This window comes from Staurois parvus, unplaced genomic scaffold (assembly GCF_062004578.1).
Source record: "Staurois parvus isolate SC_StPar_1 unplaced genomic scaffold, SC_StPar_1.0 ptg000157l, whole genome shotgun sequence".
Taxonomy (NCBI): Eukaryota; Metazoa; Chordata; class Amphibia; order Anura; family Ranidae; genus Staurois; species Staurois parvus.
Window position 1 is genome coordinate 6,861,871 of NW_028317953.1, and position 24,901 is coordinate 6,886,771.

The 24,901-nt window shown below is 39.1% G+C and overlaps 1 protein-coding gene across 6 annotated transcripts in view; it reads left to right on the forward strand.

The window, feature by feature from the left end:
• ZNF521 (zinc finger protein 521) overlaps positions 1-24,901 on the forward strand; it is a 444,451-nt gene that overhangs the window by 61,339 nt on the left and 358,211 nt on the right. For all 6 annotated transcript variants that reach the window (XM_089675720.1, XM_089675714.1, XM_089675719.1 and 3 more), the window contains one exon: positions 1,691-1,870. Coding sequence is in view for 5 of the 6 variants with exons in the window: in XM_089675714.1 (XP_089531840.1) it covers positions 1,691-1,870 (180 nt within the window). In the remaining variant the exon portion in view is untranslated. The remainder of the gene's footprint in view (positions 1-1,690; positions 1,871-24,901) is intronic.

Sequence of the window (24,901 nt, forward strand, 5' to 3'; positions counted from 1 at the left end):
AAATTAAACCCAGCATAAGTTCTGCCTATGAAATGAACCAAAATGATATAAGCATACGCAAATTTTCTAACCTCAAATGGTAAAGGGAACTTTATTTTGGGATTAACCACTCTGCTGTAGCACATGAAAATCACACTTCTATGATACCTTTGTACTCAAAAGACTTTCAGTAATTTTGCAGTATCATGAAGTTAAATGAAGTAGTTAATTTAACCACTTGCCTATTGGGCACTTATACCCCCTTCCTGCCCATGCCAACTTTCTGCTTTCAGCACTGTCGCACTTTGAATGACAATTGCGCAGTCATGCAACATTTTACCCATATGACATTTTTATAATTTATTTCACACAAATAGAGCTTTCTTTTGTTGGTATTTACTTGCCACTGGGTGTTATTTTTTGTGCTATAAACCACAAAAGAGCAAAAAATAAAAACAATGAAAAAAGTTTTTCTTTCTATTATAAAAGTTTGCAAACAGGTAATTTTTCTCCATCACTGATGTGTGTTAATGAGGCTGTAATGATGGGATGCACTGATAGGCGGCACTGATGATGCTGCACTGATAGTTGGCACTGATGATGCTGCACTGCTGGGTGGCACTGCAGGACACAGGTGGGTGGCACTGATCATCAGTGCCCTGATGATTAGTGCCGATCCCTTCACTGACAATTGCCGATTCTCGGCAGTACTAAGTGCAGCCGATAACCGGCAACTGTATTTACCCGGTGATCTGTTGGACATTGGACACAGCTGATCACGTGCTAAAAGGCCACCGTGATTGACAGTTTACCATATCACGTGATCAGCTGTGTCTGTAGGACACAGCAATCACTGGCGGTGCCAAGTGTGCACCGCTGGGGGCGTGCAGAGGGGCGTGTTCTGGAATGATGTCCATGGACATCGTCCCAGGATTACACAACCACGCTGTAGCTGTCCTTTGGTTAAGTGGTTAAGGCTGAATTCTAGGCTAACAGTTAAATGCACAAATGAAACACATATAAAGGGTTTGTTTTACCGGCCAAAATATTTATTTTCTCTCCATCCAGTTCTGAGACATACAGCTCTGCCAGACAGCACAGAACTTTCTGATAAGGCAGGGGACCTGGTTTTTGTTTTTTTCTGCTGCAGTTGAGTAACACTTAGTGGCCTGTGACTGAACAGTGAAAGTAGAAGCAGCAGACTGATGATCTCAGCTCTCTGTCACTCTTTTTTTCTCTCCTGTCAGCAGGCCTTTTTGTTAGCAGATGAGTGCTGCAACAAGACTGATTTGCCTGTTGTGTCGCTTCTCCCTGTCCAGGTCTGAGCTCTGTTGTACAGAGGATTGCATGAGGCTGATACCAAGTCACATTTTTGTATTTTCTCTGCTTGTTTTGAGAAATAAAAACATTAATTACGCATTAATAAATACAGATCTGCATTAATGAATACAGATCTACATTATTTGTATTTGGCTGCCAGGAGTTATGCTTTAACCACATTCAAGCTTTTATGATTGTAGTGATTTGAGTTTAGATCTACGTCTAAAGCATCCAACAGTTGTGTACAAACATTCTGGCTCTTGGTTCCCTCACTGGTTGTATAATGATAACATTTATGTCTTACATTTGTCAGTTTTTTATGTCTGAAAACCACTTGCTCTACAGAACCAATTACACTGTTCACATAGGTCCTGTCTTTCTTGTTTTTCAGACCCCAGCTGTAAACTAGACGATAAGTCTGAAGATGGTGATGCGCCAGATTGTAAGAAAAGGCAGGAGGAGGGGGACGAACTAGAGGAGGAAGCCGCTCACAGCTGTGACAGTTGCCTTCAGGTGTTTGAGTCACTGAGTGATATCACTGAACACAGAATCAGTCAGTGTCAGCTGACAGGTAAATAACTCTTATTACAGCCTGACAATTTCCGTTCATCTTCATTTGACCTTAACGTCTGCTCATAAACCGTTTCTTATACTACTTTGTTTGTTAAAGGACTATAGTGTTCTAGATTTCAAGTTATACTGATAACTTGACAGAAAAAAAAAATCAGACATTACAGCTATTTTCTTACTGAGAAATAGACAATAATTGCACAGTCAGATTGCTGCTTACCTAAATTTTCCATAAATCAGTGCATGAGTGGTTAAGCAGGAACTGAAATGTCAACAGATGCCATACTCTTGTAAAACATACACTTTGCTATGTTAAGCATTATGCTTCGTAAGAGCCCCAGCACTATCTTAGAATCCGTAATAGTTTTGTTGACTTAAACCTGGTGGCATGTGTTGGTTATTGTAAATAATTTAACTTTTTCCATTTTCCTGCTAGTTAGGGATTGACAAGTGTGCTTGTAAGCTTTGTAAAATAATATAACGTAATTGCGGGTTCTGTGCCTGTAGGCATTCTTCCCTGCTCTGTATCAAAATTATAATTGTGCATAAGTGAGAGCTGTACTTTGGCTTGCAAATATTCATAGTTTTCAGAAAACTTTTTTAGTGCTGTTTTTTTGGATTTGCTATTTCTGGAACCAGTCCAGGTTCTGCGTGTTGGCTGTATATTCTTTTAAGGAGCACTTTTAATTTGTGCAGATTTTACATGTTTGGTTGAAATAAGATTCTGCATATACCAAAAATTGGTGCAAGCAGTAAAGATCTCACACCCCTCAATGAAAGAAGAAAGTCTATCTAGAATGGACATTTAACCATTGAATGATTGTTAGGGTTAAAATAGATTTGTTAAAATGAAAATTCTATCTTTTAAATAAAATATGGTAAGACTTCTGCATTACTATCAACAAAGAAATATAGCACATACAAATTCACAAATGTGGTCTTATGTACAGCAGGCTCTAAAGCTCCCATAGGTGAGCATCACAACAACCTCAAAACCCAAAATCAAATTTAAGAGGACCTGATCTGTGGAAGCTCTGCCCAAAAAAGCAAAGCAAACCACCTGATCTTTTCCTCATTACTGACCTGCCATGACTTTTTCTGCATTGTGCCTGAGTGGAGGCAGCCATCTTGGTAGAGGCAAGGCTTTATTCTGTGTCTAAGCTGCGTGATGATTATTGATCTCATGACAGGTAGAAAAAATTCCAGAAGCAGCAGGAGAGTTGGAGAAATCACAGATCCACAGAATGAATGAGGCAGGGAGATCCTTGCATTGCAAGTCTTCAGGTTCCACTTCCTTTCCAGCAAGGTGAAACGGCATACAGTGCATAAGTGAAATAGCCAAATCTTACTTCAAATGATAAAGGAAAGACCTTCATTGGACTATTTGGCGATTAGAGCACTTGACCACTATCTAATGTTCATTGTAACCGTAAATTGCAACAAAACACTCATATCCTTTACATCCAAATAAGTCGCCATCTTTGCCTCTGTTTGATCTGCAGTTGCCTTGGTGCTGCACATGTGATCAGTTTTGACACCAGTCATTTGATGGCTGGACAGTTCACTTGAGGGCAGAAGCAACTAATTATCATCATGGCATGCCTTGAATGTAGCTGTTTTGTGAAACCATTAAATTGATGGGTTTATGTTTCTTTAAACTCAGCTTGCGTGCTTTTTCCATGCAGATATAATTCTGTTCTGTTACTACACTTTACCTTAGCTTGTGCTTAGTATGTTCCCACATACTATATAGCGAGTTTGTTGTGTTAACTTGCTTTTTTGCTATTTGTTTTGTACTTTTTTGGAAGGCTAGAGAGTATACCTGTAAATAAATCTAGACTGTTTTTTACAGGATATTGGAATCAATATAACACAATCCTGTAAATGCCTGGTACGTGTTTTTTTTTTTTTTTTTTTTTCTTTTCCTTCTTCAGTACAAGATGAGAAAAAAGTGAGATACTCCACATACACAATACAATAAAATGTTATGCACACAACAGCTGCATGTTCAAAGCTCAGGTTCATGTTAAAGAGGTAGTAAACTGCCACAAAAAAAAAAACATCAGGCCCCTGCAGGTTTAACTCATAATGTACCACATACTAGCACATTATGACAGACTTACCTGGACCCCGAGCCATGACAGCACAGTGCTCGGCTCCCGGTGCACCCATCTTCACCCAGTCTTCCTTCCGAGTTTGCGGACTCTGGCTGTATGAATGGCCAGGGCTGTGATTATGTCAATCCCACACATGCACGTGGGAGCCCCGGGACGGTGATTTCACTGGCTGCATGCTGAGTAAATATCTTCTAAACATTGCAAATTTAGGAGATATTTAGTGTCTTTGCAGATTTGCCTTATTATAGGCTTACCTGTAAGTATAAGTTCAAAAGTGCACTTTACTTCCACTTTAAGGTGTTTAGAAAGCAGTGCAGTGGGTGTATTGTTAAAGTTTTTGGACTACATTATAACCTGTGGTCTGTATGCATATTTCTAAAAGCTAGAACTATGTTTAGGGATACTGCCACAAGAAAATGTTCATAACCAAAATCCGACAAAGGAGTTGTCCAGTTAATGTTCAACTATCTGAGCTATGTAGCATGCCCACAAAAATGTGCTAAGATCAGGACGCTTAGAAGGAAGCAGCAAGCAGATATTGGGGGTGGTTAATAGGTATGCACTTATTCTTTCTAATCTTGACCACACTATTGGTGCTTCTAACCTAAAACGAGCATGGGAGTTTTTTTAGTTAATTCAGAGGCCAGCATTTCTTGATTTTTGCTAAATGTAGAACTAATTACTGACTATACTGAAGCCTTCCATAAAGTAGGATTAATTGTTCTGGATTGGGTGATGTCTCTTTTGAAAATACACCTTTATGATGGATGTGTTTGCATAATATAGATTAGTGGTTCACATCTGTTGGTAGGGATTCCACATTGCATTTTGCAATCTGTAGTCCTGGGAACCAGATTCTTTAACTATGTTCAGTTTATAAAGTAAGGATTTACAAACAGTGGTTTTGCTTGCCTCCTAACCGCCTCCAGTCAAATTGAGAACAGGGTGGAAAAAGGGTTAGAAACTGCTCCAACCGAAATATAGATCGACAGATGTTCTCTCTCTGTGACTGAAAGTGAGGGAAAGGCTTCCAAAAGCAGATCTCAGAAACCTATCCAAATTTATTTATAGTGGACACTATAATCAGTTAAAAAGGGACACTAGTACAAACACTTATGTGGAACAGTGATATCATATAAAATGTGCCTGAGAACTGTCAATGAACATGCTGGTGTACAGCATAGGACTGGTTGAAAATAAAATATTATGAACATAGCCCAATATTGGAAATATACTGTATATAGCGTTTGTCACCTTGCCCTTTTGTAAATCTAGTCTGTCATCTTTACTATTTCAGGCCATCTGTCATGTTCAGTTCTTTGTTTACAAAGCTGATCAGACTGATGGAATGCAGTAGTACTGAATATTTGCTTTACAACCTTTAACAGTACCAACAGCTGATGGCACTTTCTTTGTATGAAAATAAATACTGTTTTTGTTTTAGTTGTCTTGGAGCTTTGCCATAGCTGGGCCTTTTAGTACTGGTGGGTTAATGCAGTACAGTTGTAACGGCAAATCACTAGAAAAGACTTCTAGAATAATGATTGAAAAAAAAAAAATACACAGCAAAAGCAGTTCTGGTAAGAATTGTACTTAAACAAAATGGGGAGGGGGGGGGGGGAAGCAACCTCCTTTTTATTTTTTTTTTGTTTTTACAAACTTGTAGGTAAGTGAGTTAGGCTTGTTGAATTTTATTATACAGACTAGACAGATAACCACTGGGAGAAAGATTAAGAGCTGATTTGCATGGAAAAGTGGTAGTGCATTTCAATGAACAATTCACATCAGTTGCAGAGAAGTCTATATTGATTATTTAAGTAATGTAAAAAATGTTTTTCTTTCTTTTTCATCTTGCAGATATTTCCGTAGTTATGTTTCGTAGCTAGAAAAGTAATTAAAATAATTCCATTTGCATTGAGCTTTATCGGATAAGATCTAAGTAAAATTTGGCACAGTTCGCCTCTTATTTTCAGAAAATAGCACAAGGGAAGGCTTAGCACTTTAAGATTCATTATTAACTAATACTGAACACAGTACTCTACACATTCACCTGCTAGTTCAGTTCAGAGCCCATGTCTCTGCACAGACTAAAAAAAATCAGTGAGTCATTTACACTGAGGAATGAGAGCCAGAAAGTTCTGAAAACAGCGGTACTGTTCCCATGGCTGCAAAAAAGAAGAAACCTTTTTTCTTGCATGTTTCTCTGCATTCATTTCTGGAGACCGTACTCCATAAATGTTTATGGCTGAAAATATATAAGATATATTAAAAATATTTTAAGGGTGTTAAATAATTGACCTGCTGAACTTTAGTGACAATAAAATTTGTGTTTGTAGATGACAGGTAAAATGTAAATACTCTAACCAAAGTGCCAGTTTACTGTCCTTCAGGCTTTAGGGGGGCCAGAATGTGGCCAATGGGAGTAGAAAATTCCCCCGGCATCAGTACCCCATCATTGGTCTTATTGGGAGGAAAAGTGCCTCATTGATGGTGTCAGTTGGGTCAGATGAAGGCAAGCAAAGGGTCACATCCGGCCCCTGGGCCGCAGTTTGGAGACCACTGCTCTAGTGTATAGTGTACTCCTATCCTGTACCTTGTTCAATTATGTCATTAAATGTACTTTGTGTAAATTACAAAGTACTGTCATGGGAAACACCTAAGCTGGCCATACACTAGTAGAATTTTGAAGGGACATTCATACAAAAATTCTCAGTACATTCAATGACTTGATGAACATCTTTGAAAAGTACATCCAAATGTTGTTTTGCTTTTTAACATAAAATTTTAAATTTTCTTCTCACTGGAAAAACAAACATCGATTTAACCATTAGAAAATTAAACAAATGTCTACTAGGGTGTGGCCGGCTTAATAGTCCTGCAGTCCAATGATGTCACACCACACACCTGCTTTATCAAATTCTGTTTAGAGTCCATTCCATTCACACATTAAGTCAGATCATGCAAACGTAGTGTCATTATTTTAATTAAATCAGTGTAAATGAAAAATGCATAACATTAGAACCTCCTATAATTCATACTGATGTGAATATGTGAAGTTTGGAACAACTGAGATCTATGACAAAGTAATAATAATAGGTGGGGTAGCAAAATAACTATAGTATGAGATTTCAAATTTTCCTCATTCCCATTAATGATTGTGTAACACTTATTGCAAATCATGCAGAACACTACCAAATCATAACTTTTTACAAGCCAAATTTTTTTTTCCTCTTTTTTTACAACAGGCCATACACTATTATTATTATTATACAGGATTTATATAGCGCCAACAGTTTGTACAATTTCCTTTAGATTTACCAAAACTATGGTATAGGAGGACACACTTCTCTATTCTTTCACTCTGCGGCCCCAGAGAATTTAGCATGAAGCGCAAGCCCCTCTGGATTGATGCAGGGGATGCTGTGCAAACAAAGCATCTGTGGCAGTCTTCATTGAGAAGCTGGGCAAATGCACACCTGGAGGGATGCCCTGCAGGGTGTGTGTGTGCTAATGAGGTCAGCTTGCGAACTGCTTCCTGTGTCTTACTGGGTTTTATGTCCTAAATCAACATACTAGGAAGTCATGAACTTTTCCATGGAACACACCAGGGGCTAAGGTATGGCCTTGTTAAAAAAAAAATTCATAGAAAGCTTTATTTTTCTGCAACAGAGGTACAGTAATAGTATATTTATACATAGGAGAGCTGGAACTTAGAAGATAAAAAAGATTAAAGCTGAGCCCCACCCAAAAGGGGAAGTTCCACATTAAGGATTGGTCCCCCACTCCCTGTTAAGGATTGGCACCTTTTGGGGAGTGGGTAACTGAAATTGACAGGTACTTGCTCCCATGTCCGTTGTGATCACCTAGGTGATTGGAAGCAGAAGTTGTGCTCCCCCCCCCCATCCCTTCTTGTCTTCTGGGACACGTAACAGGTAGACTACGGGACCATTCACAATGCGCATCGCTACTCGCGCATGCACAGTGAGCACCCGGCTGGGAGAGCTGGATGCCCACACTGAAGATGCCAACGCCGGGAACACGGGCCAGCTAGTGAAACTGGGGGCGGGGGGGGGGAACACCGTGAGATCGAGAGACAATTAAGTGTCTGTTTTTTTTAAAAGTCAGCAGCTACAGTTTTTGTAGCTGCTTTCTATTTATTAATTTTTTCACTTGAACTCTGCTTTAACTTAGTCTTTAAGCTTTAAAATATTTGTTTTTTGTATTTTAAAGCTGAGCTTCCAGCAGAAAAAAAGTATAGACGATGCCCTAAAAATAGTATGAATAGCAAAAAACCCAGAATGGAACTTTTTTTTTCAACCTATATATTGTCTGTAACCATTAGGAGAAACAACTGTTTGAAAAACTAGGTAGTTTGTGTATTTGGCAAAAACTGTTTCTGAAGTCTACAAAAAATGTTCCGAATAAGTCCTGAAGTGTTTTGCTCTGGGGCAAAACTAAAATGAAGGCAGCATAGAAATTGCATTTTTTTACTTGCCCTGTTTGAAGTAAAAGACAAAGTTTAAGATTTTAAGTGTTTTTAATATGAAATTTGTGTGTATGCAGTCATGGCATAATTGTCTAGCTTTTAATTTTTTTATCTTAAAACTAGCAAGGACAGACAATTTTCCTTATTCTAGAGCAATAGCTTTCCTTTCAACATAAAACAAACTTGAGCATGAAATATTCAGAGTCCTACATTTAGCTGTAAGCTGTGTGTTCTGAGAATTTGTATTTAATGTAAAACTTTTCTATAATAAAAGAATAATTGAATCCGTTAAACAAGTCACCATTACACTTGATAAAATGTTCTTATTCAGATAATCGCTTTAGCTTTTTAAGCATGCAGTTTTTGCTTTAAAAAACTGGTATTAAAAACATGAGGCTTAATCGGAAATAATTTTTCCATCTACCTTTTTGGATTTAAAATCCTTCTTGGGGATTAGAAATGACCTGTCCTTTCAAGGATTTACTACATCCATAGCACGCTTAACTAAATATGCTAGTCTTTTGCATACCTCACAATATGGGTTTGTTGGACCTCTTCATGCTACCAGCAGTCTCAAATCTACCTGCTCAGATCTATTTGTAATTGTGTGATAATTACTACTTTTGAGTACTTATATGGCTTATTGGCCTTTATATATTTGGCAAAGGGGATCACCCTGAAGCATTGTGCTGGTTTCCTCCCTTGTAAAATACATCTTCAATATGGTATGGTTTATTACAGATTTAATTTTTTCCGAAATGCGGAGTGCTATTGGGCTCCACCAATTACACTTTATATAAAGTATTCTACAGTGTCTTGGCTTAATTGTAAGGCTTAATTTTTGTTTTTAAATTAAATGTAGATGTGAACTTATCAAGTACCTCTTGTATGAGAAAAAACACAATTTTTACAATGCAAATTGAATTGGATTATAAAAATTGCGTAACATGAATTTGATATACAGTGGGGAAAATAATTTGATCCCCTTCAGATTTTGTTATTTTGCCCACTTAGAAAGAAATGAAGGGTCTATAATTTTTATTATAGGTGTATTTTAAATGGTAGAGACAGAATATCAACCAAGAATCCAGAAAAAACACATGATACAAATGTTATAAATTGAGTTGTAGTTCAGTGAGTAAAATAAGTATTTGATCTCCAATCAACCAACAATAATTCTGGCTCCCACAGACTGGCTATGTGCTTATGTGGTACACAGATTAGTCCTGTCAGTTTAAGAAGGTGCTCCTAACGACAGCTTCTTATGTGTATAAAAGACACCTGTCCACAGAATCTTTCTTCCATTCAAACCTCACCATCATGGGCCAAAGACCAAAAGAGCTGTCTAAGGACCTCAGGGACAATATTGTAGACCTGCACAAGACTGGAATGGGCTACAAGACCATCAGCAAGAAGCTTGGTGAGCAGGAGACAACTGTTGGAGCGATTATTCGCAAACAGAAGAAATACAAAATAACCATCAATTGCCCTCGGTCTGGAACTCCATGCAAGATTTTGCCTCATGGGGTAAGGATGATCATGAAAAATGTTAGGGATCAGCCCAGAACTACACGGGAGGAGCTTGTAAATGATCTCAAGGCAGTTGGGTCTACAGTCACCAAACAAACCATTGGTAACAATACGCCGCCATGGATTGCAATCTTGCAGCGCCCACAAGGTCCCCCTCCTCAAGAAGGCACTTGTACAGGCCCATCTGAAATTTGCCAATGAACATGTACATGATTCAGAGAAGGATTGAGAGAAAGTGCTGTGGTCAGATGAGACCAAAATTGAGCTCTTGGCATTAACTTGACTCACTGTTTGGAGGATGAAAAATGCTGACTATGACCCTAAGAACACCCTTCCTACAGTCAAGCACGGAGGTGGAAGCATTATGCTTTGGGGCTGTTTCTCTGCTAAAGGCACAGACAAACTTTGCCACATTGAGGGTCCAATGGATGGGGTCTTCCAGCATGAAAATGACCCAAAACATACCTCCAAGGCAACAAAGGAGTGGCTCAAGAAGTAGCACATTTAGGTCATGGAGTGGCCTAGCCAGTCTCCAGACCTTAATCCTACAGAAAATTTATGGAAAGAGCTGAAACTTTGAGTTGCCAAGCAACAGCCAAGAAACCTTAGGGATTTAGATAAGATATGTAAAGAAGAGTGGACCAAAATCCCTCCTGAGATGTGCAAGCCTAGTAACCAACTACAAGAAACATCTTATCTCTGTGCTTGCCAACAAGGATTTCTCAACCAAGTACCAAGTCATGTTTTGCTTGTTGATCAAATACTTATTTTACTCACTGAACTGCAACTCAATTTATAATAATTGTATCATGTGTTTGTTATTTTTCTGGATTTTTGGTTGATGTTCTGTCTCTGTCATTAAAAAGAAATGAAGGGTCTATAATTTTTATCATAGGTGTATTTTAAAGTGGGCAAACTTACAAAATCAGCAGGGGATCAAATAATTATTTTACCCACTGTACATGCACTGGCCACTTTATTAGGTACACCTTGCTAGTGCCAAGAAAATATCCCCCACACCATTACACCACCAGCCTGAACTGTTGATACAAGGCAGGATGGAACCATGCTTTCATGTTTACACCAAATTCTGACCCTACCATCTGTCTCAGCAGCCAGTCTGCCCTTTCTGCTCTGACATCAATAAGGCATTTTGGTCCACACAACTACCTGTCAGTGGATGTTTTATCTTTTTCAGACCATTCTCTGTAAACCCTAGAGATGGTTGTGTGTGAAAATCCCAGTAGATCAGCAGTTTTTGAAATACTCAGACCAGCCTGTCTGGCACCAACAGTCATGCTGCGTTCAAAGTCACTTAAATCTCCTTTCTTCCCCATTCTGATGCTCAGTTTGAACTTCAGTAAATTGTCTTCACCACGTTCACATGCCTAAATGCATTGAGTTGCTTCCGTGTGATTGTCAGATTAGCAATTTGTGTTACCAAATAGTTGAACAGGTATACCTAATAAAGTGGCTGGTGAGTGTATATTTATTTTTCTTATATTTGGTTTTATTGTTTTATGAGCCTATAATCTCTCTTTTATCTATTTTATCTACTATTTGTGTGTTTGTTTTAAAGATTAGTGGAGATTCATTTCTATGACTACTTAGGCACTGGCCATGCAAGACATAACTGTACTTTTTTTTTTCCATACAAGTCCAATGTGAATACTTTGTAAATATTGCTGTTAAGGGTACAGCATTCTGTGCTGAAACTAACTCACAAATATACCTCCCTCAAATGCTTATTAATGTTTTTTGTGTGTTTAGTTTGCTTTTCTCTGGAAAACGTGCTAAGCATTCTGAGAATTTTGTGTACAGATTTTGTACTGGGCATGCTCCCTGCAATCCCCTTTTTGTAGCATTAGTAATCTCCCTGGATGAGTTCATTACTAGGGATATATAGGCAGTCAGGAGATGGTCCCTTGAAAGTTGTGCTCCTGTACAGATCAGAGAGTAGATGTTCAAACAATGTTTACCTTACGTGCAAGCTGTGTGCAGACTAATGACATTATGAACAGAACATCAATATAACAGTACTGTATACAGTACTGTGCAAAAGTCTTAGGCAGGACTGAAAAAGTGCTGTAAATAAAGAATTCTTTCAGAAATAGAAGTGTTAATAGTTTATTTCTATCAATTAAAAAATGGAAAGTAAATTTACAGAAGAGAAATTGAAATCAAATCAATATTTGATGTGATCACCCTTTGCCTTCAAAATGTCATCAATTCTTCTAGGTGCACTTGCACACGTTTTTTTAAAGCAATTTGGCAGGTAGATTGTTTGAAATATCTTGGAGAACTAACCACAGATCTTCTGTGGATGTAGGCTGTCTCAGATCCTCTGTCTCTTCATGTAATCCCAGACAGATTCGATGATGTTGAGATCAGGGTTCTGTGGGAGCCAAATCACTTCCAGGGCTCCTTGTTCTTCGTTACACTGAAGATAATTCTTAATGACATTGGTTGAATGTTTGGGGTTGTTGTCCTGCTGCAGAATTCATTTGAGGTTAATCACACGCCTCCCTGATGGTATGGCATGATGGATAAGTATCTGCCTGTATTTCTCAGCTTTGAGGACACCATTGACCCTGACCAAATCTCCAACTCTGTTTGCAGAAATGCAGTCCCAAACTTGCAAGGAACCTCCACCATGCTTCACTTTTCCCTGCAGACACTAATTATTGTACCACTTTACAATGCTTTACAGGCTCCCAATAAAAATAAATAAATGCACATTTTATTTTTTTTTTCAAGGCAAAAGTTTACTTTAGTACACAGGTCACCTAGTGAGGACATGGAGATGAGATGTACAGAAGAGGGGGTTGAAAGGGTTAAACAAAAAAAAAAACAATCCCACAATTACAACCCTTCACAATTAATCTGCTGCAGATCTCTTCAGTCATAATTTTTCACTTCCTCTCTTTCCTTAGGTTTGAGAGGATGGGGAGAGCTTTCAAATGTAAACACTAGAGTGTTTATAATTTGTGTTTGCTATGACTGGTCATCATATCGATCACAAAGTACAGATTTTTCTAATCAGCTTTGTACATTGTGTATATGATCTGAACCATCCGATGGGTGCTCTGGTGATCCACATGTGTTTTATGATTTATGATTTGCGGTTTGTAAGCTCAAGAAATATAAGTCCACCACTGCACTATTTTAAAATGTACATTGGTAGTGAAGTTTTATAAGAGGACCCTTTAGTTGCCAGGGCAGTCCTCCATTTTATGACCACTCGGAGAAAATGTCTGGAGCTGTGTGCTTTAGCTGTGAGTGCTTGTTGTAAGCAGTTTTGTGTTTTTACTTGCATTGCTGATGTCCATTCACATTCATAGGACACTTTGGATAAATCATCAGCATCCCAGACATGTAGCCAAAGAACATCTGACTTTATAGTCTTTCAAAGGAAGTCACCTTTTTGGACCTTCTCTTTTCACCATCATTACCAGTGCCACTGGTGGTTGGTACTCCTGCCTCAACACAGGAGGTCAATGGAAAGGGTACAATGAACCCATTCTCCTTCCTACAGTGAAAGTAGAATGTAGATGGTCAGAGCCTTCCTCCCACTCAGGCAGCAGGGGTTTAAACCAGAGGTCCTCTAACTCCTTTGCTCAGCCCTTAACATGAAGGTGCACCCCTGTTTTCACAAGTAAGGGCTGTTTGTTCATCTTGCTGGGATTCTGGGTAGGTTTCCTCCCTGGCATTTTGGGTTCCCTCAAATTATCTCCTTCAGCTGGCCGTCTTCACTCTTCTGATCTTACTGCACCATATTGTGAATCTTTGTTTGGGTTGCTCCACACTCTGTGTTACTTTTGTAGGAACCTATTCTTGGGGAAGGTATTCTAACCTGCCTCCCCAATGAGAAGTTTTTTTCCTTCAGATATTCCTCAGCCCTATCTCTGTCCTGAGGGAGCTCTTGACCTGCAAGGTTTACAGTCGTTAGTCACTAATGCTCCTTTTCATGGTAAGAACCTGACCCTTCAGTGTCCTCCAGCAACTCTAGACCCTGCTCAAAGCACTAGTCCTAATGTCCATCCTAGTGCCATCTCCATTATGGAGTGCTTAGAAGACCCTGCTTAAAGAGGGTCAGTTTCCTGGATACGTGCAGCTTGAACAATGCTGAGCATCCTATTAAAAAACCTTGACTGAGCACAGTTTGCCAATGTTCTATGGCTGGCATGTCTGATAACAAAGTAACTATTCTACAGAGACTCGGCACCCTTGTTTTGTGAGGTGCAAGGAGACACATTATCCCTTCTGAGGAAGCCATGCATGGAGCAAATGTTATGTTCGTTCTTTATCAAGTCGTTGCTTAATTTTGTGTATTGTAAATGTTGGCTGCCTGATTGAATAAATCTGAATGACCATGTTTTATCATTAGAAATATTACATTTAAAGCAGAACTACACTGCATCTGAGCACCACAAACATAAAATGTCATATAATTCATATTTAATATTTAAAGAAAACTCACTCATCCATCTGTGTCTTCATTAATTATTTTGCTGAGAAATCACTTTGACCCCCCCCCCCCTCCTCAGCATTTCTGGCCGTGGCCATCTTGAAAAAGAGCAGGAGATCAATACAGTTAATTGTTTCCTGGAATCCACTGCCCTTGACTTTGACATGCAGGCAGGAGGGTATGCTTAGCTCTGAAAACCCCTCCAGAAGACTCCTGGGATTATGACATCATTTGCCTAACCTGGAAACCAGGAAGTAACTGAAGAAATATAAAAAAATAGTTTACAAGTAAATAAGACCTACTTTCCTATCTATTTACTAATGCTATCAGCAGAACTATTAAAATAGTCAACGTTGCTTTGAGAAAGAAGTTTTGCTTTAAAGGATTGGAAGATGAAGTATATTCAGACGCTTTAGCCACCCTACACCACGCCCCTCAGCGTTTTCATTGGGGGAAAAGGGCTCAGCAACACCTCTAGAAGGTCCACATGAAGTTGCTGGTAATGGCTGCTAGAGTTGTTAATTTACCATTGCAATGATGCACCCATGCTGAGAGTCATTCTGAGGGCCAGGACCAGACTTATCCTACATAGCATTAGACTCTGTAGGGACCAGAGACCAGGCAAAACATTAAAGCGGAGCACCAGTCAAACTTAAAAAAAACAATGTCAGCAGCTACAAAAATTGTAATCACCGCAGCTGGTTTCACCAGTTGTCCTCTCTCCCTGGCACCGACATCTTAAGTGTGGGCACCTGGCTATGGCAGCTTGCAGCTGCACTGCTAGGTGCCCACTGCGCATGTGCGAGTACCATTGTGCCTTGTGAATGGTTCTGTAGTCTTCTGGGACCTGTTATGTGCCCTAGAAGACTACAGGGAGAGGACGGGGTGGGGAGAGACAACTTCCGCTTTGGATTGCCTAGCCGATCGCAGGCGGAAGTGGAAGCGGGTGCCTGTCAAAATTGGTTATCCCCCCAGGTGCCAATTTCACATGGGGAGTGAGATGCCAATTCCTCACGGGGAGTGAGGGACCAGTACCTAAAGTGGAACATCCTCTTTTGGGTGGAGCTTTGCTTTTTAGTCTTTCACTTTTATTCCCATTTAATTTACCATTGCTTATTTTCTTAGTATCTTTTCTGTAAATATTTTTTTTTCACCACTATGTCTCTTCATTTAAACAATATTTCAAAATCTTTATACTTTATTTGTAGTGCTTTAAATCAGTATTTTAAGAATTCTTACTTATTGTAGCAAGCTAACAATATTCAAACTGTTTTTCTCTGCCTGGAATGGCAGTGGGTGTTATAGAATGGCTATAACAGTTGCCATGAATGGTGTGTTTTGCATTTAAACACTTGCCGACAGCTATAGTTTGAGTGTATAAAGAGTTGCCTGCAGAGTTAACCGACCCCCAATAATGATCACTCTGTGTACTGGCCGTCAGATTGTGGTCCGTGAGCTTGAAAATCTCTGTGTAGTGTGAGGCTGAGTATGCCATTGTCACTGGCTATCCTGGAGTCTGATTCAGAACAGACAGTTCTTAAATTGTTTGGGAACTTTTCTGTGGGTCAGTGTTTTGAGCTGTCCTTCACTGCACATCACCTGGGTGTTGCAGAACCTTCACCTTTGGAAAGGTTGGAGAACTCTGCCAGGGACAGGTCAAGCGATTTGGTGCCTATGTTGTCTGTGACTGCACAGTTTTTCCTAGAACCATGTCCTGGTTTGCAGAATCTCCTCAATGGATGATCTCCATATTGGAAGCTGAGAGTTCAGCACTTGATTACCCCCCCATCCTTCTCTTTTTCCTGCTTACAGGGAACTATATATTAAACTATCTGTTCCTGGTCAGCAGAGAATAGCTCTTTCTAGCTGAGCTACAGTGTTCTGAGGAAATCTGCTCAGATCCCTTTCATTATTCTATGCTCAGTCAGTCTAACGTTCCTATTAGTAGCACTAGGATTCCTATCTATTGATTGTATGATTCTTAGAGGCATATATTGGCTAGTCAGGATTGAAGTGTGGTCTGTAACACTTCAGGAACACCCCTGGTTATTTTGGTTGGAAGGACTTTTTCTCTTCCTTATCTGAGTGTTCTCTAACTCCAGTCTGGATTACAGTATACCCTTATCTTTTCCGACCTTGTATGGATTTGTCCTTAGGATTCACGATTGGCGCCCTTTAGATTTTCCAAGCCTTGTGGCTGTTTTCTTCCAACCATCAAAATAGCTATGCTATAAGGATTCCCACAACCATCACTATGCCTTGCAATATTGGCCTTCTGATCAGGTAACCTCTTATCCTCCTTCTCTTTTCTGAATTCAACAGATTAGGAATACTAGGCTTGAGCCTTCTGTAGTTGACCGACTGCTTTAAGTGTAAAGCCGTCTCTGGCAGAATTTCTTGCCCTTGAAGTCAAGCTTAGGCCTCCCTGCTGTTGACCTGCTGGTCTTATTTTTGACATAATATGCCTATCAAACTTCTCCGTAGGGATCTTTTGTTCTCAGTACAATCTATTTTCTCACACTTGGGTAGTGTGGTTTTCTTCTGTCTGTTATAGGTAGAGTGTTGGTCTTACTGGTTAAGGCTCATCACTCTTTAGGTGACAGCTTTCCCTTAGCAGTGATCATCTGTCCTACTCTGGAGCATCAGATTGATCCTTAATGCCCTCCCCTTGGCCATGGAATCGCCCCTAATTTGCTTGTTTTTTAAATTGCCTTTTATTAAGGCAGGGTTTACCAGTGTCTCAACCTCCTGACTGTGAGAATTGCAGATTGCATGGTTTTCCATGGACTTGAGAAAATTATTTACGGTAGGTACAGAAATATTTTTACCTGACCTCATGTTCTTCTTCAAGCAAACTAGAACAAAGTTAGGGCTTGCTCATATTACGCAGGGAGTCCCACATGAGAAATCCGCTAAAAAAGACTGAAGGAAGTATGTGAAGCCCCAGATGTTGCAACCTGTGCAGAGAATGTGTCTATTAAAGGGAATTTCTAGGAAAGATGGAAACTCCTGTTTGTCAAAGGGAAATATTTGTCGTAACACAGATGGGTCCCAGAACTTTTGGGGTTCTAGGTATGGAAAGAGATCTGCAAAGTTCACCTGTAGGAAAATATAGAGAACTTTTTTTTGGTGTAACATTGGTATGTCAAGCAAATTTAAACCGTAAGAAGATCTCCCATTGTTTGGAGGCTGTATGTTGAGACCCTGTCATTTTACTCCACTGAGAATCTCCAGTCATATCAGTTTTCTATTTTTTTTCCATTTGATTAAAAACAACCTTTACAACATGTTCCTAACAACAGATTCTTTTGTTAGAGGGACTAAAATTAGGAAACAGTTTGATTGTAGAAACATTGTTCTTTTAGCTGACTTGCTTATTTGCTGTGTTGTGAATATATAATCCATACGGCTGTTCTGAACTATGACCCCTGATCATCTGGCAAAAATGACTAACCCTACTGATTAACTTTTCTTTTATCCTGGGGTTATCTGTCTTGAATGTTCATACCATACTGTAGGTGTACAGTATGCTTTCTGGTTATTGAATGGATTTGATAAAATGCAAAATAATGGTGCCAGCTTTCATCTGATTGACATACAGTTCATATATACAAGCAAGTTCAGATTAATATTTCCCTAAAGGGGCAGCAAATCTAAATCCAGTTCATAAAGCAATCCAATTTACAAATGCTAGATTGATCATTTTCTCAAACCTGTATACAAAACACTTGATCATTAGGAGACAAGAGTAGAGCTGACAACACAAAATCCAGGCTGTGTAGAGTTTCTGCAGTGGAAAAAGTACACATTTTTATTGGATAGAGCTGATTACACATGTCTGAAAGCTGTGGATTCAGAATGCGCCTGGAATTCCTCTTCATCCCCAAAACCCTTTTAATAGCAATCAGATGGCATTGGTGCTGAAATGTCTATTTTACTTTGACTGTGAAGAGGTTTAGGCAGAGCAGTGGTTAATTTTCAATTGTATTTCTTCTGTTGAGTTCTGAGCATTGTGGTGTACAGTCGAAGTGACCAGTGAAAGATTGCCACATTTACCTGTCTTAGCTACATCTGGTGTTTGTGAACTGAGCCAATTGACCTTCACAGCTTCCTGGAAAATTGGAAGTGACTGCAGCTCTGTGTGTGAGCAAGTTTGCTCTTGAGAAGCAAAACAAAGGAAGCGAAATGAGTGGTTATTACAAGCACAGATTATGGACCCTTGGTGCTGATTATCGTAACTCTTTCATATACTTCTATAACTTGTGCTTTTTATACAGCATATAATTTAGCCTCAAAAGTTACCTAGATATAGTTCTAACAAGCTTTGTTATACTTAAGGGTTTTGAAGGAATCTCTAACTCTGTCTTCAAGATCCACATGATAGTATAACATTTTTCTTTATTCATTATGTAAATGCTCTAATTGCATATTTTTGTCTTAATCACAAGTTAATAGTGTCACTTTGATTGACCTGATCTGCAGGTGTCCTGTGAATTTTTGCTGCTGTTTGTGCTCGAAGGATAGCTGATGTGTAGGCGGCAGTGAGTTATCTGATCCCAGAGGACGTCTGGGCACTGTAGTTGACTGTTGTGTGAAGGTTTTGTAAATGCTGTAGGTTATGTATACTTCCAACTGGAAGCACAAAAAAAGCTTGATCATTTAATCTGTTACTGTTAAGTGTTACAGTAGGCTTCCTTTTTATTCCTAATCTTTTTTACTGTACTTTTTTTTTTTTTTTGTTCAACACAATCTATTCTTTAAGGGAAATCTATATTGAGGGAGCTATGTAGACTCCCATTGCTGAACTCCTTCTGAAATTATATGTTGCCTTCCTGTCTATCTTCAGTATTTTAAATCCTTGACCCTGAACAAGCATGCATTCAGTGAAGAAAATGAAATCAGGAATCCTGATCTGTATACTTGTTCCAAGTCATTGACTCAGAATATTGAATTCAGTAAATCAGCATGACCACTAAGTAACTAGCTTTTCCAGGGGGATAGGTCAGGGATGGCAGTCTCAATCTTTCTCTCAGTTCAGTTAATATTTAGGCAGATTCCCTAAGTTGATTTTATGGAAACGTTCTTTCTCAGTGGACTTTTAAAAATAAATGGCCTATTTTTTTTTTAATAAAAAAAAAAGTGGCCTTGATAACAGGTCAGTCCCACACCTGTTTTTTGTTTTCCTAACAGTTATTCTGTCCATAGATCCCATTTTGCAGGATGGCAATATGAAAATTTAATAAAAAGATGTATCTAACTGAAATCCATCTTTTAAGATTGACTCTAATGGCATGGTATGAACCTAGCCAACTTTTCTCCCACCACCTGCAAAACATCCAGGGGTATACATCAGATATTTGAAAGGGCTCAGTCAGGATCGCTAGATGCTGGATTAAGCAACTCTAATTAATCTGTACGGGTGGGAACTGTCTAGCTAAAGGAAACTCTTGCAATGGATTTATTGCAGCAGACCATAATCAAATGTATGCATATTTTACCACATGCTTTTCATAAAAAGACCATAACGCACACCTTCTGGATGTTGAATTATTGCTAAGTTCATCCTAAACTGACAGCTAAGTGCCATAGGTTTATTTACCTATGGACAAATTGGAGTGTGTGTGTGTGTATGTGTGTTTTTCCAGTAACATGGCATATCTGATGGTAACAGAGCTTAGAAAATCCATATATCATATTATATCAGTGTGTGTGTATGTGCATATATATATATATATGTGTGTGTGTGTATATATATATATATATATATATATATATATATATATATGTACTGTATATTATCCCCGATCTGTCTTCTTTTCCAGTAGTCATATCTGAAAGCAATTGTGTCTCACACAATATCCAGTTGTTGAATAAATGTGTCTGCATCTTCAGTGATGCTTAATTAGTTCACAGGCCACATCTATAGTTTATGCTGTAATCCTGTGTTCCACTTTTTCGATGAGGTTTCTGCTTACAGCATCTTCCAAAAAGATGCATTTTTCTTCTTTTAAAAAATATTCACTGTACAAAAATAAAAATGCTAAGATACTACTATAGTTAATTAGCACTTTTATCTGGGCTAAGCAGGGCATTACTAGCATTGTGCAAGCACCCTTGGGGACCCCAAAGAAAGAATGCTGTGGCATGAGACTTCTACACGTGGCCGCATCTCTTTGAACAATGGACATGGTAAATATTGTAAGCCAGCAAAATATGCCTTAATTACTATGCCACAAGCTAGAGTCTTACAGAAGCAAGTAAACCTCACGACAATAAATCTTTTTTTTTTTTTAACAATTAAACTTTCACTAAATATACTTTTTTGCACGCATGGACACGTAGTTAACACTTTGTCTGGGCTTACTTTAAATAAGCCCTTCATTCAGAAAGTTAAAGCATGCATAGCAATTAGCAACTCTTGGGACAAGGTACTCTTTAGTCAAGTATATGTAATGTATAGAACAGCTTACAAAGTCCAGCAGTCTTGAGTATGTAAACTACGGCACAATGTAAAGGGTAAGCTAAAAAGTGCCTTCTTAGATTGGTAGTCGGTGCAAGATAAATCTTTAGCTAATCAAAACAGAAAATTGGTTATTCACCTGAGAAGGAAGTGGCTCCTCTACTCCTGCACCACTAGTGCCGACAACATTGGAACTATACAGACACAGTTGGGGGGAGAGATGTAGCAGAGCCTTCAAGTCAGCTGGATACTTCTAAACCTGGGGAATCTGTTTTCGCTGCCAGGGTTTAGTAACACCAATGGGGCCAAATTTGGCAGAATGCTTTCAGATTAGACCAATCTTGAACTCCGTTGTTGCCTAGTACAATGACAAATGGCCAAAATAATGTTGAATCGGTGTATTTAGTATATGTTAACTACTATTACTGTCTATTGCGCAAGTTCATAATAAGAAAAAGTATTTAAATCCATTCTGTTTTCTCTGTGCTAGCCCTGTGGTTAGTATGTGCAAGTTTTATTCTTCCAAACCTTACATGGACTATACCTGAAAGGGTGGCCACACGCTTCCTGGTAAAGATGTTGACAACAGATACAAGCAGTACTTGTGGCAAAAAGTATTGGTGCAATAATAAATCAATACCAAAAACTCAAATCAAAAGGCAGAGGTTTTTCAGTATTTAGAAAACTTCTACAATAAGTTAATGATTGTTCCTCACTGCGGCCAGCCTAGCATGACCTTTTTTACCCAGTATTGGGTAATATGTGCTTTAATTACCCCAAGAAGAAAAAATAAATGGCCACTATTGTTCTGTTGTGTACACTTTATTTTTGTTTTGTCCTAATATCAGAGCGCATCTGATATTTTCATCCTTTTTAAGCTATGCACATAAATAGACCAGGAACTCTGTGTTGCCTAAAGCTAAGCTTAAATCATGCAACTGTGGTTGTTCTGCAGGTTATTAATTATGTGCTGCCTCTTTAAAGCCTTTGCAATTCTTTAGCTAAAATAACCCACTTTCTGACATGCAGAAATGGTTTTATTACTATTTTGTTGTCCAGAAGTATGGCTTAGAAATGTTAATCTCTATCTTAGAATGAACTGTGAGCACTGCGGAGTATACATATACTTCTCCATGCCTTTTAAATAGACATAAGTTTCTGGAAGGTGGTAGAAAGGTCAGGCAGGCCTCTGGCTTAATCCACTCTTACTGCTCATTAGCAAAAGGTCCTAAACAAGGGTTACAAGACTGGAGGCATAATGACCTTCTTGCCTGTACTGTACAAGCCTGTGGCTTTTTATATTCTCAGTTTGCTATATTTTTGGTTGATGCAGTTTAAACTATAAAGATCGGCATGCGTGCCATATTAATGCTTAATGGTAACAATGAAAGCAACAAAGTTGGCTGAGCATTGTAAAGAACGCAACTCCCTAGGCAGCTAATATGCACAGCAAAGAAATTTACACATACTGTATATACATGAGAGCATACAAATGCCATATGTACTTGGTGGGACTCAACTCAAAAATACTAAATTCACTGTGTCAAAATATGTTTGTTCAATTACCTTTTTAGAAACTAGCTTCACAAATATTAACCAATTTAAAAAGTAGAGTTCAAGGTCTAAAAAGTGTAGCGCTTTACCATGAAGTAATCATAATGATTCTAACGGACCAACTGTGGTGTTCTTATTATCACATGTATGATATAATACAATGTTAGGAAATACAGTGGTGCAAAAAAGTATTTAGTCAGCCACCAATTGTGCAAGTTCTCCCACTTAAAAAGATGAGAGAGGCCTGTAATTGGCATCATAGGTAGACCTCGAATAAGAGAGACATAATGAGAAAAAAAATCCAGAAAATCACATTGGCTGATTTGGAAAGATTTTATTTGCAAGTTATGGTGGAAAATAAGTATTTGGTCACCTACAAACAAGCAAGATTTCTGGCTCTCACAGACCTGTACCTTCTTCTTTAAGAGGCTCCTCTGTCCTGCACTCATTACCTGTATCAATGGCACCTGTTTGAACTTGTTATCAGTATAAAAGACACCTGTCCACAACCTCAAACAGTCACACTCCAAACTCCACTATGGTAAAGACCAAAGGGCTGTCGAAGGACACCAGAAACAAAATTGTAGACCTGCACCAGGCTGGGAAGACTGAGTCTGCAATAGGCAAGCAGCTTGGTGTGAACAAATCAACTGTGGGAGCAATAATTAGAAAATGGAAGACATACAAGACCACTGATAATCTTCCTCGATCTGGGGCTCCACACAAGATCTCACCCCGTGGGGTCAAAATGATCACAAGAACGGTGAGCAAAAATCCCAGGACCACACGGGGGGACCTAGTGAATGACCTGCAGAGAGCTGGGACCAAGGTAACAAAGGCTACCATCAGTAACACATTACGCTGCCAGGGACTCAGATCCTGCAGTGCCAGATGTGTCCCCCTGCTTAAGCCAGTACATGTCCGGGCCCGTCTGAAGTTTGCTAGAGAGCATTTGGATGATCCAGAAGAGGATTGGGAGAATGTCATATGGTCAGATGAAACCAAAATAGAACTGTTTGGTAGAAACACAACTCGTCGTGTTTGGAGGAGAGAGAATGCTGAGTTGCATCCAAAGAACACCATACCTACTGTGAAGCATGGGGGTGGCAACATCATGCTTTGGGGCTGTTTCTACGCAAAGGGACCAGGACGACTGATCAATGTACAGGACAGAATGAATGGGGCCATGTATCGTGAGATTTTTAGTGCAAACCTCCTTCCATCAGCAAGGGCATTGAAGATGAAACGTGGCTGGGTCTTCCAACATGACAATGATCCCAAACATACCGCCCGGGCAACGAAGGAGTGGCTTCGTAAGAAGCATTTCAAGGTCCTGGAGTGGCCTAGCCAGTCTCCAGATCTCAACCCCGTATAAAACCTTTGGAGGGAGTTGAAAGTCCATGTTGCCCAGCGACAGCCCCAAAACATCACTGCTCTAGAGGAGATCTGCATGGAGGAATGGGCCAATATACCAGCAACAGTGTGTGCCAACCTTGTGAAGACTTACAGGAAACGTTTGACCTCTGTCATTGCCAACAAAGGATATATACCAAAGTATTGAGATGAACTTTTGATATTGACCAAATACTTATTTTCCACCATAATTTGCAAATAAATTCTTTCCAAATCAGCCAATGTGACTGTCTGGATGTATTTTCTCATTTTGTCTCTCATAGTTGAGGTCTACCTATGATGCCAATTACAGGCCTCTCTCATCTTTTTAGGTGGGAGAACTTTCACAATTGGTGGCTGACTAAATACTTTTTTGCCCCACTGTACATGAATGTAGCTTTACAAGGCAGTAAAGCCAGCCGTCCCTGATTGGAAATGAAAAAATAAAACATGCATGAATGATCTCTCACTAAATCGGTTGGTATAATGAAGCAAGTGCTTTGATGAATGAACATCTTAATTTCTTTTCAGTTAATGTCAAAGAGACATATGACAAGTACAAAAATGTGCTGTATAAAGGTTTTCTCACATTTTGCAAGCATACTATATGCTGTGTAGCCTTTTCAAAGCTAGGGATCTTCCAAGAGAGACGTGCAGTATCTTTCTGTAATTTTTGCACCATTTCCATAGTAGTTAACCAGCATTAGGCTTTCTAAAGCTTACTGTACAGATTGTGTTTGGTTGCTGATGAACCAGCCAAAATTTGTTCAGTTGGTGGCCTTGTCTACCACCTCCTGCCCAACATCTCCAGCAAGGAGATTTGTCCATCCACACTGTGTAGTGTGGATGGAAGAATCGTTTGAATTTTTGTTCAAGCAGGCAGAACAAAAAAAAAAATGTCAGTGTATGACCAGCTTTGGTCTCCAAGGTGCCTGGCATCTATTTTTCAAAGAAACCTGAACTCCAGGCATATATAATTACAAATATGAATGCAGCTCTGTATTTATTAATATGCAGTTTTTAAT